The sequence below is a fragment of the Dipteris shenzhenensis genome, chromosome 12, assembly GCF_047967505.1.
Source record: "Dipteris shenzhenensis isolate YYH24624 ecotype China chromosome 12, Dip_SZ_1.0, whole genome shotgun sequence".
Taxonomy (NCBI): domain Eukaryota; kingdom Viridiplantae; phylum Streptophyta; class Polypodiopsida; order Gleicheniales; family Dipteridaceae; genus Dipteris; species Dipteris shenzhenensis.
In genome coordinates, this window is record NC_141607.1 from 6,818,375 (window position 1) to 6,834,951 (window position 16,577).

At 49.5% G+C, this 16,577-nt stretch overlaps 1 protein-coding gene across 5 annotated transcripts in view; it reads right to left on the reverse strand.

The window, feature by feature from the left end:
• The window catches only part of LOC147895746 (Pseudouridine synthase family protein), a 160,022-nt gene that overhangs the window by 35,222 nt on the left and 108,223 nt on the right, over positions 1-16,577 (reverse strand). For all 5 annotated transcript variants that reach the window (XM_087382536.1, XM_087382533.1, XM_087382537.1 and 2 more), the window contains exon 12: positions 1,820-1,893. In XM_087382536.1, the coding sequence (XP_087238662.1) occupies positions 1,820-1,893 (74 nt within the window). The remainder of the gene's footprint in view (positions 1-1,819; positions 1,894-16,577) is intronic.

Genomic DNA, 16,577 nt, shown 5'->3' on the forward strand with positions numbered 1-16,577 from the left:
TCCTTCCTCGCATCTATCCTTTGTCCAGGCTCCCGGCAGGAAACTCTAAAATCTTATGAAGCCATGTGGCACACTCCAAGCCGTTAGATCAATTGGCCTATTAGAAGCCGTTAGATAAATTGGCCTATTATTAGCTACTTACAATATACTCAGCACTTGGCCAAGCATTCTAGTTGGGCTAACGAGAGAGGGAGGCAATGGAAGGGGGGAGGTGAGCAAGCGATGGAAGGATGAGGAGAGCAAGAAAAGCTTTGAGACTGAGTAGATAGAGAGGGGAGGGAGACACAAAGTTGAGGAGAGAGAGAGAGAGAGGGAAAAGGGAGGAAAAGAAAGCTATGGAAGGCAGATGAGAGCAAATGAAAGCAAGGAAAAGGGAAAGCGAGGAAAAGGACAGAGCAAGTAAATCTACGAGCAAAGGGAGAGAGGGAAGGGAGAGTGAGGAAACGGAGCAATAAAGGTGAGATAAGGGAGAGTGGAGGGAGATGAGGAGGCAAGGGCAAGCTTAGGGTGAGGGAGCGATGGCAACGAGAGGCAAGATGGCGACGAAAGTAAGAGGAAGCGACACATTAAATTAATTTTTAGGGGTGGAGAATTTTTCATTAGGGTGCTTGTGACTTTAATTTTCCCCTGAATCAAAATACAAGCTGTCTTTGAATACTGTCTCTCGTATGAGAATCATCTAAGAAAGCTGCAAAATCTAGCTACAGTTAATAGTTTTCATGTCGCTCAATACTTAGCCATCCTTGCTCTAAAAATTATAATAAATATTTTCAAGAGAACTTCCTTGTAAAGTTTAAATGGGCTGCTCTATTTTACGCACACCCCTGACAAGGTGTGTACTGAAAGTGACCAAACCTAGCTAGCCATAGTAGACTACTCGAAGATTCACACACAGCCAATGCATGGTTTCTATAGGCTTGTCATGAAGCTCATAAAGCCCCACAATATGTGCCGGTGCAACTCCAAGTTGCACATATGCCTAAGGTATAGAAGAGGACTATTAAAATTGATCTCTGAGGATATTGTAAAGGATGACTTAGCTCTAGTTGATAGCGAGCACAACCCATTCATCTAACCAAAGTATGGTTTGTTGACCTTGTGAGCCTTCACCACTATATTGCTCAAATAAGGGACTGTCATGTCCAAACTACCTCTTCTTTCCTTAATCAACCAACTAAGTGCGGCAAACCCTTGTCCCTATGATATTACCATCTTTGGTAATAACAAAATCAAGCCTTCTCCCTTTGTCTTCTTTACTTTCTTGTGGCTAACGATTTAGGAGACGGGGTGTCACTCTCCTCAATGCTAGCTGTCAAATTGAGGCAAATCTGATGATTTCCTCTACTTGATGTGTGTGCCAAGACAACCACATGCAGCAGGACTCATATTTATGATCCCTAGGGCCCCACAAGCAACACAGGTGAACAATAGGGGAAAGAGCTTGGCTGAATCAGCCCCTTTTCCAAGAGATCTTTTATCAAAAGAAGCAAGCCAAAAAGAGCTTTACAACCAAACAGAATATATTAAAAGTGTGTTGCCAACCTACAATAAGGAGAACATAAATCTCTAGTTACAATAGGGAAATGGAGAGCAAGTACTAAGGGGTGAGACGGTCAAGGCTCTTCTATAATGGAAATTTGCATTGAGTTTAAAGTAACCTACATACAGTAACCTACAGTGCTATTTCTCAACCACTCTTACTATCCAACAAGGGGATGCTTAAGTAGCCAGTGAAGGGGGTTAAAGACATAAGCATGGTTCCAATAACATCACATTACAATCCTTCCAATGTATGTCATAGTGAAGGCAAGGTCTTTACCAATGAATAATACGTGATCGGACAAGAGGACTACGGCGATGAAGCACCCTCACTGGTGTTTTTTGTAGTATTTCCTGGAAAAATTACACAAGTATACATTACTTCGAAGTCAAATGGAAACACACATGGTGGTAAAAAAAGATCGCTACAAGTATAGTAAGAAGTAAAGTCATCAGCATACAATGTTCTAGTATTTTACTTACTTAACAAGTGTCCCTTTTAATACTTGTGTTTACCCATGCCATTCATTTCAACAAACAAAGAGTTGCAAGTTTATTTGATAGCTTCAGTATGGGACCTAGCAGAGTAGGAGTGGATTGATGCAACCACTCCCTAGAGAAGACTCCCTTTCTTCGATGACAATACTGTGAGTATCGCTTTGTTCCTACAGACCCGCATTTGGGAACAACTAAGATTTTTCATTTTTTTCTAGTACAGCCAGAGAGCCACCACAAATGACTAACTATATACTATATTAGTTGAAAAGAATGAATACATACCCATTTAGGGTTAGGGTTAGGCTTATAGTTTTCAACCCTTGTGCCTTTTAGCACTTTGTGTGCTAGTGCTATGCACAATATGAACACATGATGTTGAGATGAATCCTGAACACCTTCCCCCAGATCAACACATTTGGCTCTCTTGATATGGCTCTCTTGATATGCCACGCTGCAATACTCGCCAGTATCTCCCAAGATGTATCCACATAAGCATGCACCAATTTGAAGAGGGAGAAGGGAACGTCATCTCCTTGGTAGATCTACAGGGAGGAAAAGTCTGGTCCGAAACCTAGACACCTGAATAGACTGATTTTTCTATTCCTGAGAGATTTCCAGAGTCTCCTCTAAAAACTCTCTATGCAGGTCGGCAGAAACATGAAAGTTCTCCCAATGAGGGGCTCTAGAGGGCCTCAATCCTCTAGGACTGATTTCAAACTTCTTGGCATTACTTACAGTATAACAAAAGGTGTCTCTTGGAGCGCTAAATCAATCCATTCCCAATCTCCACGATCCCACTGCAAAAACTTGATGAGAACCCCTCCATATAGCCAAATCCTTCATGGTCCCATGAGAGTAAGATGTCTAGACCACTGCATATAATGAGACTGGCCAAGTGGTCTACCATGCTCATCGAGTATGCTATCATTCCATATGACAGGTTGCCAATCAATCTCTTCCAAAGAAGTTTGGGAAACTCTCCGAAGAGTAATTCTGAAGTTGTTCTAGGTTTTCTAAAAATAGCAGCCATAAGAGGAGAGAAAGGAGATCTGAGGTGTGCTGAAGTAAAGATCCATCTGGTGCTGCCTTCTCAATCTCCTCCTGAAGAAGACTGTATGCATCAAATAAAAAAGTCATTTACGGCTCTTGTCCAGGCATAAGTCCCCTTATCACAAACTTGCAAAGTAGGGCCTTGCACTCCAAGTCTGAATATATGATACTGAGAACCCCTTCCAGTATGGGAAGGATCAAGGTCTTCAAAGCCACCCCGGCTATAGTGCATGTGGCGCCTCTAGCCCATTCCATAAAGCATCCTTCATGAGTCTCTTGAGCTGAGTAATGCAATCCCTAGATCCGTACCAGCAAGAGCAAACATACCAAGCTGTGGCAAATAGAATCTGGTTGACAATCACTACCCTCGAAGCCAAGTCCAGTTTGATTGAACTCCAAAAAAAGAGTTTCCTCCTCATTCTCTCCAACACAATAGCAAATTGCTGAGAAGAGATACCCATACCAATCTGGCATCCTAAATATCTGATAGTTAACACCTCTCTGAATCCAAGTAAATCCAAAATCAGCCCCCCAATCTGGAGTGTCCTCATCACTAATCCAAAAGCCATTGGATTGTTGCAAATGATGTGTGCACTAGCTATAGTACAAAACAAAAATCCAAGGCTGCCTTGAAAGAAATGAGAGTCTGAAAAGTGGCGTCCAAAAAAAACAGCAGTATCATCCGCCAACTCACAATCTAGAAGTTGTCTCAGGGGAAGTCTCCACCCAAAAATATTAGCTTCAGATCTAAGGAAGATGTTCATAACTTCCGTCAGAAGAAGAAAAAGAAAAGGGGCAAGAGGGCATCCCTGACGGACTGATCTAGAAATCTGAAATCTCTCTCCCCTGATTCCTCTGATAAGGACCCGACTATTGGGCTGATCTGTAGGACTCTCCTCTAATCTATGCATCTAAGAATCTGAAACGAAGAACAGTGCTAAATCCAAGAGTAGGATGGGTAGTTGCTGGCCGCTATGCATAGTCCAGTCTAAAGCCTCCCAAAAGGAAGATATTACCAAAAATGCTCTTGCCATGCACAAAGCATGTCTGCATGTCATGAATGCAATCCGGGAGAACGGGCTGTAAACGTAGACTAATAATTGCTTTGCCAGAATTTTGTAAAAGGTGCCCATAAGATTGATAGGCCTCCACTGTGATACCAAATTTTTGCAACCCCCATTTAGAATGAGATGGATGAGACCCTCTGTAAGTGAGTAAGGCATAGTACCAAAGTCCCAAACGCCCTACAAGGGTGAGATAATGTGATTCGAAATCTCATCCCAATGGGCAATGAAAAAGGATCCGAACATGGGCACTTGCCCTTATGAAGAGCAAGAAGTGTAGTCTTGAATTCCACATTGGTGCAAGGCGCATCTAGCGGGACTCTCATCTCTTGTTCCACCAAAAGTGGAATATGCTGCCGCGTATGAGACCTAACATCATCTCTAGAAGGTATACGCCGATCTGCTGCAAGAAGAGAGGAGTAGCTATACGCATGACGGCATCAGGATGTATATGTGATATCCCGTAAGAGTCAATAAGCTATCTCTACAATGTCTTAGGCATACTCTGCTCTCTAATCTAACAATGTATACTAATGAGCCCTTGCTACAAACAAGGACTCATGGATCCAAGCATCTATAGGCTGTTTTTTCTCTTCACTTTGTAGGGCTGCCAACTACTGGCGAAGACCAACCTCCTATCTCAGAATCCCATGCATTCTGGTACTCACGACCGAATGATAGAAGTTAACACAAACGGCCGACTCACTGAATTGGACACGTATAGCTATGAAAGGAGAGGAGGAGGAAGAAGAAAAAGAAGAAGAAGAAGAAGAAGAAGAAGAAGAGAAGGAGGAGGAGGAGGAGGAGGAGGAGGAGTGTAGCCCAAAATAAGGCCAGTAGAAGTAACTACCAATTGGAACAAGAAGAGCTACCAACTTCTCGGTGCTTGTTGCAGCCGTAGAGCCTTTTCTTCAAATAGCATACAAGATTCTCTTTTCCTTGTTAAACATACCCTGATGGTTCGTTGCATATAGATTTCTCATCTAAGTAGCCATTAAGAAAAACAGTTTTGACATCTAGCTGGTACACATTCCATCTGCTCATGATATCAAAAATCGTATCGAACCCATCTTTGCCTACTGCAGCATTAGTCTCATCATAATCTTACCTATATTGATGTGTAAAACTAGTTTGGGCTTGGTATCTTTCAATGCTGCAATCTGGACTGTACTTAACTTTGTAAGGCCACGTGTTTGCAATTGCCTTCTTTCCTTGTGACAAGTCACATAAATCCCAACTATTGTTTTTGTCATTCACAGCAATTTGCCATTCTGACTTTTAATTGCATCCTCAGTACACTCGCTCTTTTGTAGCCATAATGGTAGTCATAAGAGCATAATTAGTATTGCTTTGCCTTTCTAAGCATATGTCAAGTGGGTGGTGGTCTACTTTCTCGTGTAGACCATCTGTGTTGTTGCTCTTCTAGGAAATCATTTGGCAATTCTTTTTCTTCATCAACCTTCTCTCAATAGACTGAGTAGTTGGTGTGACTGTCTCCTGCACATCTAATGCCTTCCATTCTGATTCTTCATCAAACACTACATCTCTCGAGGAGGTAATAACCTTTCCATTAATAGGTCATGCAGCTTGCATGCTTTACTCTCACCATTGTAGCCACCATGATGCATTTATGTGACCTAACATCCAAACTGCAATGGTCGGCATGTATGTGGGCATATACTATGCATCTGAATATACGGAGATGCATAATGTGTGGCTTATATCCAATGAATGTCTCATAAGATATCATACCTTGAATCAGCTCAGTCAGAAGCTGATTAAGTAGTTTTGCAGTACGGATTACTTTTGCACAAAACTGATTAGAAAGATGCTTCCCACCGAGCATTGCTCTAGCATTCTCTACTAAAGTCCTATTCTTCCTTTCAGCGATTGCATTTTGTTGAGGAGTAATTGCATAAGTGAATTGTCTGCGAATGCCAATACTATTGCAAAAGTTCATGTATGTGGAAGAGTCTTGCCTATTCGGTTCTCTACCATGACTTTGAAATCTTCAAATCTGAAAAACACGTCAAATGCATCCTTGAGAAAATAGACCCAACAATATCTGCTATGGTCATCAATCAAAGTCAAGTAGTATATATACCTTTGTAAGACTAGTAACCCCATACATTTGAATGTATCAAATCAAGAGTACCTCTTGCTCTAGAGGTACTTCGCCCAGAGCTAGCTCTTGATTGTTTACCAAAGCAACATGCTTCACAAACTTTTCCAAGGACCTGAATTTAAAAATGCCAATTGCTACATTTTGATTTCTCCCTTGCATCAAAATTTTGAAGTTTACATGACCGTATATTTTGTGCCATATTGTCGAAAGTGGCATCGATTGATGTTCAACTAACACAGCATGCAAGTATGGTACTGAAGTTAGCCTTCTGAACAAAAGTCCTTTCACTGTTTTTCCACATGGTTGATATCCTCTAGCTTTATCTTTACATGCATGTCCATCAAAGATGACTCTATATTTATGTTTTATCCAAGTAACACAAGGTTCTTGCTGAGTTTTGGAACATAAAGTACATCTTTCACCAATCCTTTCATGCCAATAGAATTATTCATAGAGACTATGCCTTTCCCTTAAATTGGATTCGGTGTGTTATCTGTAGTGGATAATATTCTTGAAACCTTCTAATGGTTTGGTCTCTGTAAACCATTCTTGATGTCCTGTCATGTGAGATGATCACCACTATCAATGTACAATGGATCCTAATTTTCACGGTTAACATGATAATCACATTGGAATTAGTGGTATGCTTTTGCATACCCTTGATCACAAGATAAATTGTGTGAAGTTCATAGGCACAATGATTGTGCCATTTTATGTTCGAATGGATGATTCCCTCTTCCATGGACATATCCACTTTTGCTACTAGATACCTCCTTTTGCCGAAAAAACAGTGCTAATTATATTACTTCGAGAATAAGATACAAGAGGTCAGCTTATAGCTGACGGGCTGCGTTCACAGACCGGACGCAGCCCTAAAAGGTAGCATAATAAATCATACTCTCACGGAGGGATATGCTGAGTGTGAATGAACAGCCATCGGGGTGGTGAGTAGTGCCACCGAAGGCCCTGCGTAGTCTGCTCGAAGAAGAGGCCCTGTGTGTCCCAAGCCCGAAGGAAGCGTCTCCGCTTCTCCTGACCAGCCCGGGAGTCTCCCTGAATCTGGTCCCACTGGCCTCTGAGGGTATGAATAATCTCACTCCAAATCTCCGCCATGATCTGGGCAGTCGATAAGGAGGTGCCACCGAGGATCTGCGCGCAGCGCGAGGTCCAGATGTGCCATCCTGTAATGCTGCTGATAATCTCCCAGACTGGCTGCCTCTCCCGAACTCCTGTATCAGCCTCTGCTATGTGCTGTGGGATACCCTCGAGCGGCCCCCACGTCCCCTGTGTGATAAGGAAAGTGGGGTCCTGCTGGCATGCCTCGAATAAGTGATGAAGACCAGGTGCGGTGCTGCACCAACAGAACGCGCCCCAAGTGATCAATCCTAGCTCTGGTGCTGCGCGAGTAAGAAGCCCGAAAGTCCACCTCCACACTTCCTGGGCGCGAGTGCAGCTCCACAAGCAGTGTTTTGGTGACTCCTCATCCGCATGGCATATCTGACAGCATCCGTCCTGGCCTATCTGCCTCAACCAGCTCCCCACTGGAAGACCTTTGTGGGCAAGAAGCCACAGGAAGTATGAGATCTTCCGCGGCCGCCAGCTCTCCCACAAGGCCTTCCAGAATGCCTGCAAAAAGAACCTGGAAATACCCTGTGCGTACCAGCTGGGTCGCTGGGTGGGGGGGCGGCTCTGCATCCTCCCGAGAACTCGCCTACCCAGAGTCGTGCTGTAGGCGAAGAAGGAAGTCGGCCCCTGTCCTGTCACAATCTCTGGCCACCACCACTCTCCTGGGTCTCAATCAAGCTCTGACAAGGCCCGCCCCTCCCAGAGCCAAAGACGCCAAAGCTGCAGCTGCTCGATACTAGGGTCGGTACGCCAGACCTTCCCCAAAAGGCCTACGACCCTAACCCTCTGCCACGGGAGTAGGGGGTCGATGAGCGCATCCTCTCTCCTGAGTCGTCCATCCCCTGAAACCGCGAAGGAGATAGCAGAGTCATCCATACGTCCTGCGACCACCAGTGGGATGCCATGGGGGGTGAACTGTCCCAGCCAGCGGGTGTCACCAGGCATGAGGACCTGAGGCTCAGGTGGAACCAACCAAGCAGCTGGGATCGCACCGTCGATCTCCGTGCGTCTCGCCTGGACTCCGCGTGCACCTCCAACTGCGTCTGCGAGATCAGCCATCTCCAGATGTCTGTACGTATCCCTCCAAACTCGAAGGGACCGGGCTGGCCCCCTCATCCAGCCGTCCCACCTGATATGTGATCTCTCCCCCAACTGAAGGCCCTCGGCATCTCTGACCTGACCATTCCAGACGAGCGGCTGGCGATCGATCTCCTCCTGACAGCTGGGAGGGGACTGAATGAGACTGAGACGGAGCCGCCTCCAAACCATGAGGAGGCTACGGACGAGTGGGGAGCGGGGCTGAGTGAGCGGGGCGGAAGTGAAGATCCACCTGAGGGACGGTAGCCACTCTCCACCTCGGCGCGGGACACAAGAGCCGACTCCCTGTTGAAGTAACATCTTCCACGTCTGCCCCTCCGGAGTCAAACCGCGGATGATAAGCTTGCCTAACAAGGCCTGACTCTGAAGCTCTGGATCGATAACCCCCAGGCCACCCTCAGCCTGCGGAAGAATGACTGTCTGCCAAGCAACCCTGGCTCTGGTATCTCTAAGACCATCCTCCCCAGACCAAAGGAAGTTCCGAACCAACCTCCTGAGCTGTGCCACGCTGGATCTCGAGAAGCACCAGCAGGAAGCCACATACCAAGCCGTGGCTAGGAGGACCTGGTTAACTACCAGGGCACGACCTGCAAGAGACAGCTTAGCAGTGCTCCAGAAAGCCAGCTTCCGTCGGATGGAGTCTAGCACCGGGAGAAACTGCTGAGCTGGCGTGATGTCTAGGCCAACCTAGAAGCCAAGGTATCTAGCTGTCTGTCCCCGTGGAATCCATCTGAAACCCAGAAATCGCCCGCACTGAGAACACGCCCCAGGGTCTGTGAGAAAACCAACTGATTTGTTCCAGTTGATTTTCGCACCAGCGGCCGAGCAGAAGACCTCCAGGGCCATCCGCACCCTCTCTAACATCCTCTCATCGTCCTGGACATAAAGGGCTGTATCATTTGCGTACTCCGAGTCCAAAAGCTCCGTGTCCTCCCGGAGTGGAAGGCGAACACCCCTGATCCCGGTAGACCTCGCCCGAAGGTAGTAAGTCATGGCCTCAGCGAAGAAAAGAAACAGGTAAGGAGCAAGGGGGCAGCCCTGACGCACTGATCTCTCCAAGCTAAAGCGCTCACCCATCCTGCCTCCAATGATGACCCTGCTAGACGCTGTCCTGTGCAAAGCTGAGATACCCTGAATCCAACCTGCCGGGAAACCTAGCCGCTCCAGAGTCCCCTCCAAAAAGGACCAGTCCACGTGATCGTAGGCCTTCTCAAAGTCGAGAAGTAGAATGGCAATATGTGATCCACTGTGCTGAGCCCACTCCGCCGCCTCTGAAAAGGTGAAGACATTATCCAGGATACTGCGATCCTGGACAAAGCCTGTCTGCGTGTCATGAATGAGGTCTGGGAGTAGAGGCCCAACTCTGGTACTAATCATCTTGGCGAGGATTTTGTAGGCGGTGGTAAGAAGAGTGATCGGACGCCATTGGCGAATCTCCTGTCTATCTCCTCCCTTCGGGATAAGGCAAATCAGTCCCGAAGAGAGGCTCTCTGGCATCTGACCGCTACTGAAAATCCCCTGCAGAGCTGCAAGGAGGGGCTGATGGATCTGGTCCCAGAAGGAGGTGAAGAATGCTCGGGAAAGCCCATCCTCTCCTGGGCATTTCTGTCCGTCGATAGCCATCAAGGCCTCCAGCATCTCATCCGAGGTAAACGGCGCCAACAACGTCGCCTGCATGCTAGGCTGGACCAGGGATGGAATGTGCCTCCACACCTCCTCACGGGCACGACTAGCACGAGGGGCAAGCGGCTCCTGCTGGAAGAGGGTCCTGTAGAAGTCAGTGGCCAACCCCAGGACCTCCCCCGGATCCGTAACGATGTGACCATCCGCTATCCTGAGACTCCGAAGCTGATCACCTGCAGCTCTCTGGCCATGCGTCCTGAAGAACTCCCTGCACATCTGGTCACCCTTCCGGGCCCAGAAGGAGAGAGAGGCGTGATAGGAAAACTCTGAGCGGCGCTGGAGTGCCTCCTCCAGGAGGGCTCTGGCTCGAAGGGCCTAGATCCGAAGCTCCTCCGAGCCCGGGGAAGCCTGCTGGAGTCGCTGAATGGAGGCGAGGTCCCTCCGAAGAGCTCTCTCTCTACTCCACCAATCCTGTCGAACCTGTAGGGCTGCTAGCTGGCAGATCTGGCTGGACTCCTGCAGAGCCTGAGCAACTGAGTCTACCAAATCCACGCACTCCCCCCAGTCTCTGTCCCAAAGACTGCAAATACTGCTGCGCACGTCCTCCCTCGAGAAAATGGAGTCGGGAATCCTGCAAGACCGGGGGGGAAGGGTCTGGGCTGCCGAATCTAATGAAAGGAGCACCGGCGCATGGTCGGAAAGTGTCGTCCCTGGAACTATACCCGCCTGACCGCCTCTACTGATGGCCCAATCACTGACATAAAATCTATCAAGCCTCTCCAGGAGTCTGCCTCCTTCCCTGCGGAAGCCCCAAGAGAAGTCCAGGCTCCCGTGCCACCGCCGGAAGGACGGGTCTCTCCAACTGTCCCTACCTCCTGTCGCGAAGATGAAAGAGTCCCAAGCTGACTGCTCTGCCTGAGCCATACCTGTGAACTCCGGACCTCTGCCCTGCTGGTCCTCCAAGGTCTCCAGATTGTTGAAGTCACCTCCAACAATCCAGGAATCCATATCTGGAAGAATCCCTGTAAGTGTCCTCCAGAAGGTGGCTCTGCATCGGAGGTCTGTAGGAGCATAAATGTTGAGGATTCCAATTTTGGATCCCTCCGAATCCAGGCCTACCCAAAGGGCTCGGCCTGGGATCAACGTGCCATGACCGAAAACTCCCTGGGCTAACTGCTCGCACACGGAGGTACAGACACCCCCACTCCTCCCCTGTGCGCCGATCGAGGGCTCCCAGTAAGTGTAGGAACGTCCAAGGAGAACCTTCCCGCAGCTACGGGAATGAGCCGCAGAGAGCTTGTGCTCCTGGAGCAGAAGTACATCCAAACGACCAATCACTGCAGGCTGAAGTTCCTGTCGCAAAATGAGCTTCCTGGGACCACGGGTGCCAGAAGAGTGAAACCCGTTCACATTCCAGGATACGAGGTGTAGGCTCATGGAGAGGGATGGGGGGCTGCGAACAACTGTCTGCTCGCGGTCGAAGTCGATGAAGAATCAGACATGTCGGAATGGAGGCGCTGCCGCTTATGAGAAGGTTTGGAGGGGGAGACGGGGTCGTCCTGCCCGTTCTTCAACACCTTCAGCAAAGGCGAGAGGCCTTTGGTGCCATGAATAAATGCTTTCTCGAGCCAGCTCGAGATCTCTGAAGTGGTCATCCCATAGAAGGTTCGGAGTTTCTGATGGGACCAAGCTCTGACATCCTGGGGGAGGGACCATGACAGGGGAGGTCTGAGGATCACAATCAGTCGGAAGCGTTTGGCGGCGCAACGCCACCGCAGGCGCACATCGCCCTCGGACCACTGAGTCTCGAGAAGCTGCCCACTGGACGGGCCTATCCAGGAACAGACCTGGGCGTGTGTCTGCTCTCTGAGCGCCTCCCAAACCGAGTCGTCTGTCCAGGCCTCGGTGCCATCACTGAGGAACGTGAAGGCGAAACTAGGGCCATCCCTAGGGGCCAAGGCGACAATCTTCCCATCCGCCCCTTTGCGGAGCAGGAAGATACTGATGTCGAGATAAGCTGGGAAGGTCCCAAGGTCGGCCACGTCCAAGTAGTCCCAGGGGCCAGATCTGTAAAAGTCTCGAGGAAGCTCTCTCTCCTGAAGCTGAGACCCATGAGAGTCTGCCACTGAAGGGCTAGCGGCCATGGGAGCCTGCTCCAGTGGTGGTGTAGACTCCGGGTGTCCTGCCAGCGGGGGGGGAGGGGGAGGAGGCTGAGGGGTAGGCGACTCGGACTCCACGGAGGCGACTGGCGGAGAAGGTGGAGGAGGCGGATCGGGCGCTGCCCTCGGCTGGGAAGCCGAAGGTGCAGCTAACACTGTAGGGGAGTCGAGGGGAACGGAGGGAGGGGGGGGATGGGGATGCCTCTGGAACTGGGGCTGAGAGGGAGGAGGAGGAGACTGAGGAGAAAGAGACGGGGGCTGAGGCTGCGGGTCGGGCGAAGGGAGGGGAAACTGGGGAAGGGGCTGGGACTGAGTAGAAAGGGGCGAGGGAGCGGGAGAGAGGGGGATCTGAGGCTGTGAAGGGCGGGCTGCCGTCGAAGAAGAAGCTCTCCCAGGTCCCGAGGGCGGCTGCCTGTCAGGTCTCTGGGGTGCTGCTGCAGGAAGGGTAACCTCTGCCTCCTTGCCTTTATCCGAGATCTTCTTGTTCTTTCCTCTTTTCCTTCTAACCTCGGTCCAACCACCCACTAACTCTGGACCGGGCTCCGACTGCCTCGGCTCCTCCTGACGTGGCTGTCCGGGGGGGGGGCGGGGGCGGAGGGGGCGGGGGCGGGGGGGTCGAGATGAGCTGGCGAAGCGTGGACAAGCAGCCGCCAAGTGCCCAAAGCCGTGGCACCTCAGGCACTGACCTGGCTGTCCGGTGACTATCATGCTCTTGGTGATGCTGCCGGCACCTGTCACAATCTCGATCACTGCAGGGAGAGTCGCAGGATCTGCCACAGCCACACGGACTCGGGGGGCTCCTGCCATGGTCACCGCGTCGGCGAAAGTGTCGTGCATAACCCAGCCAAAATGGGAGCCCAAGTCCCTGACAATCGTCAGCAGCAAGACCTGGAAAAACTAGTGTCACTGGGTGGCGAGGTATACGGAACCGAACATCAAAATCTGCTGCGCTGAATCCACGGTACCACGGGACTATCATGATAATCTTTCCATCCACCGATGTGGGGGAACCGGCAATCAGGTTGCTCGCAGCTTTCTCATTGGAGAGTTTGAGCCAGAAGATGCCCCTTCCCATAAGGGCCACCTCCTCAATATGGCCATCCTCTAGCAGGAGAGTGGACTGGAGCCAGTCCCTGATGGCTGATCTGGAGGGAGAGTGTCCAATGACTCTACCGTAAACAGAGGTACGGGCAAAGTCAATGGCAACCTCCTGAACTCGAGATGATTGTTGCTCTGTCAGGATAACGCGGTAGGCATCTGGAGAGGGAGGGTCCGACTGGGCCTCCGGATCCGGGCAGGGGGCCGCCATACCGCCAAGACTAACTGCAAGCTTCCGATGAGGAACAGGCTGCCACCCCAAAAGGGAGGCGAAGCGGGAGGGTGGCGCCTGGGTGTGGAAAGGACGGTTGCAGAGGCGGAGGGTGGAGGCGGGGTGGAGAAGTGGAGGCGGGGGGGGGGGCGGAAAGGGCGGGTGGAGCGGAATGGAGGCGAGGGGGAGTGGAATGGAGGCGGGGGAGACGGAATGAGGGCGGGCGGAGGCGGAATGAGGCGGAATGGGGCGGAATGGAGGCGGGGGGGGTGGAATGGAGGCGGGGGGGGCGGAATGGGGCGGAATGGAGGTGGGGGGGCGGAATGGGGGCGGAATGGAGGCGGGGGGGCGGAATGGGGCGGAATGGAGGCGGGGGGGGCGGAATGGGGTGGAATGGAGGCGGGGGGCGGAATGGGGGCGGGCGGAGGCGCAGGGGGCGGGGGAGCGGGATGGGAGGCGGGTGAGCGAGGGGGTCGGGCGGGAGAGGCGGAGCGGCGAGAGGGGGGGGTGAGGTGAAGCGAGGGGGGGGTGAGGTGAAACGAGGGAAGGGGGGGAGTGGAAGCGAGGGGGGCGGCGAGGAGAGGCAAGGTGGAGGGCGAGATGGAGAGGCGGAACGAAGGAGAGGCGGCGGGTGAGGGGGAGGGCGGGCGGGGGGCGAGGGCGGAGAGGCAGGGGGCGGGGGTGGTCGCGGCGAGGGGGGGGGCTAGGGAGGGGAGGTAGAGCTAGCGGTGGGGGGAGGAGGGAAGCTCGCAGGAGCGCGGCTACTAGTCTGCTAGAAGACTACTAGATACCTCCTTGGTCATCATGTTCTTGGCGGCAATCTCTTTGTAATGTTCAAACTTGTGACATTAGTTGCTTATATGTTTGACATGTTGATGGATGCATTTTCTCTTCCTTTGGCAATGATCTCCTCTTGGATGCTGGTGCTAATGCTTACTACTGATTTTGATGCTGGTTTTGATGTTAATGCTCACTTTTCGGAGACGCTCTAGCTCTGCCTCCACCTCTCTTGCTAATTAGATTGACCTTTTCTGCTTGAATGGCTTGAGTCTTGAGTTCCTGACCAAGTAATACCGACTGTATTTCTTCAAGTGATGGAACTTGCCTTTGAATGGAAATACACTGGGCTAGATTCTCATATTTTTCATTTAATCCATTCACAATGACTTAAAATATCTTGCGAGCTTCAGAGTCTCTCCTATCGCTGCAAGTTTATTGTTGATGTCTTTGATGCATAGGCATGAGCAAATTCATTACCATTGCATAAACTCTAACCGATCTGGTTTCTAAGTGTCCGAATTCCATAAGTGTTCTTTGACTCATGAAGAGTTCAGAACGTGTCTCATGCTGCCTTTAATGTCTTGACATCTTGGACATTCTACTTGATCAATTGGTAGGCATACTTATCTACCTTATCGTACTCTGCTTGTACATGGGTAATGGTAAGATCTATTGTGGGGTTTCCACACGGTCTACGTATAGACATACTCTCACTTATCTCGTAAAACAAGTATGGTCTATGACCATTTGGTACTTCTCTTAAGAAAAAAAGTACAATCTTTATTGGAATTGACTTCAATCAAAGAATGTTGACTTTGGTTAGCTAAGAATATGTTTTATTATTTTACTTTTCCTTTGCATTGGTAAAAGAGAACTCTAGGGACGCCCACAAGGAACTAGGATTAGTCCAAGAACTAGGAATGCATGCATTTCTCTAACCCATAATGGGGTAAAGTGTTGGAGTTTGTGTAGGACGTGGAAGAGTTCTCAAAGGCTCAAAAAGATGAAGCAAGTGGCAAAAAGCAAGTCCCACAAGTCATGGCGTCATTAAAGAAGGACCCACGGTGGGCTAAAAGCAAGGAAAGCTCAGCTTTTGTAAAAAGTACCTTTAGAAAAGCAGGTCTAGCTTTTAGCTAGGCCAAGTCTATAAAGAAGGGGGCTCAAGGCTTCTAGATTAATTCAAGATTGTAGATTCTCTTCTAGGAGAGCTTCCTCCGAAGTGGCTAGAAGATCATGTCATAGAGCTCATTCCACAAAGTGAGCTTCTGAATCGGCCATCTTATCGCGTGATGCGTAGCACCGACCAAAGAAATCATGGCACAAGTACAGAATCTACTTTCTAAAGGACTCATCAGACTCAGTTCCCCACACTTCTCTTCGTCCGTGCTCTTAGTTCAAAAGAAAGATGGCTCCTATCGTATGTGTGTGGATTATAGAGCCCTCGACAAAATGCCGGTCAAGAATAGGTTTCCAATCCCTCGCATAGGCAAACTATTGGACAGTCTAAAAGGAGCCACGATCTTTAGTCGCATTGATTTGAAAGGGGGTACCATCAGATAAGGATCTATCCTCAGAATGTTCATAAGATTGCTTTTCAGATTGTACGAGTTCTTGGTGATCCCTTCAGGTTAACCAATGCACCAGCCACTTCCAATCGTATGATGGACAGTATTTTTAGACCCTACATGAATTTCACAGGTACTTTTTTTGTGTGCAAAAAAGAGACTTCTATTAAGTATTAAAGAAAACCGTTAGAGCAAGCTCCATACGGGAATACGGGATACACCATGAATTTCACAGGTACTTTCTTTGATGATATATTGGTAAAAGAACATAAGGAGCATTTGGCCACTGTGTTCCAAGAACTTCGAAATCACTAGCTCTTCACTAATGGCAAGAAGAGTGTGTTTTTCCTTGATGAGATTCACTATCTCGGGCAGATTATCTCTAAAGAAGGGATTTGGATGGATCCTGCCAACATAAGAGCTATACAGGAGTGGCCAGAACTTACCTCGGTACACAAAGTATGCAACTTCCTTGGGCTTTGTTCACTTCCCCCAAGAAAACCACCCCTCTTTACTATCAAGTTAGCAATTTTTTCTAAAGTTGAATTAAGAAACCCCTCCTGTCATTGAAGTTGAATTGAAAGCCCCTCCTTATGAATGCATGTGGTACATCAATATTCTGAGGTAAGCCCTCGAGTGCAT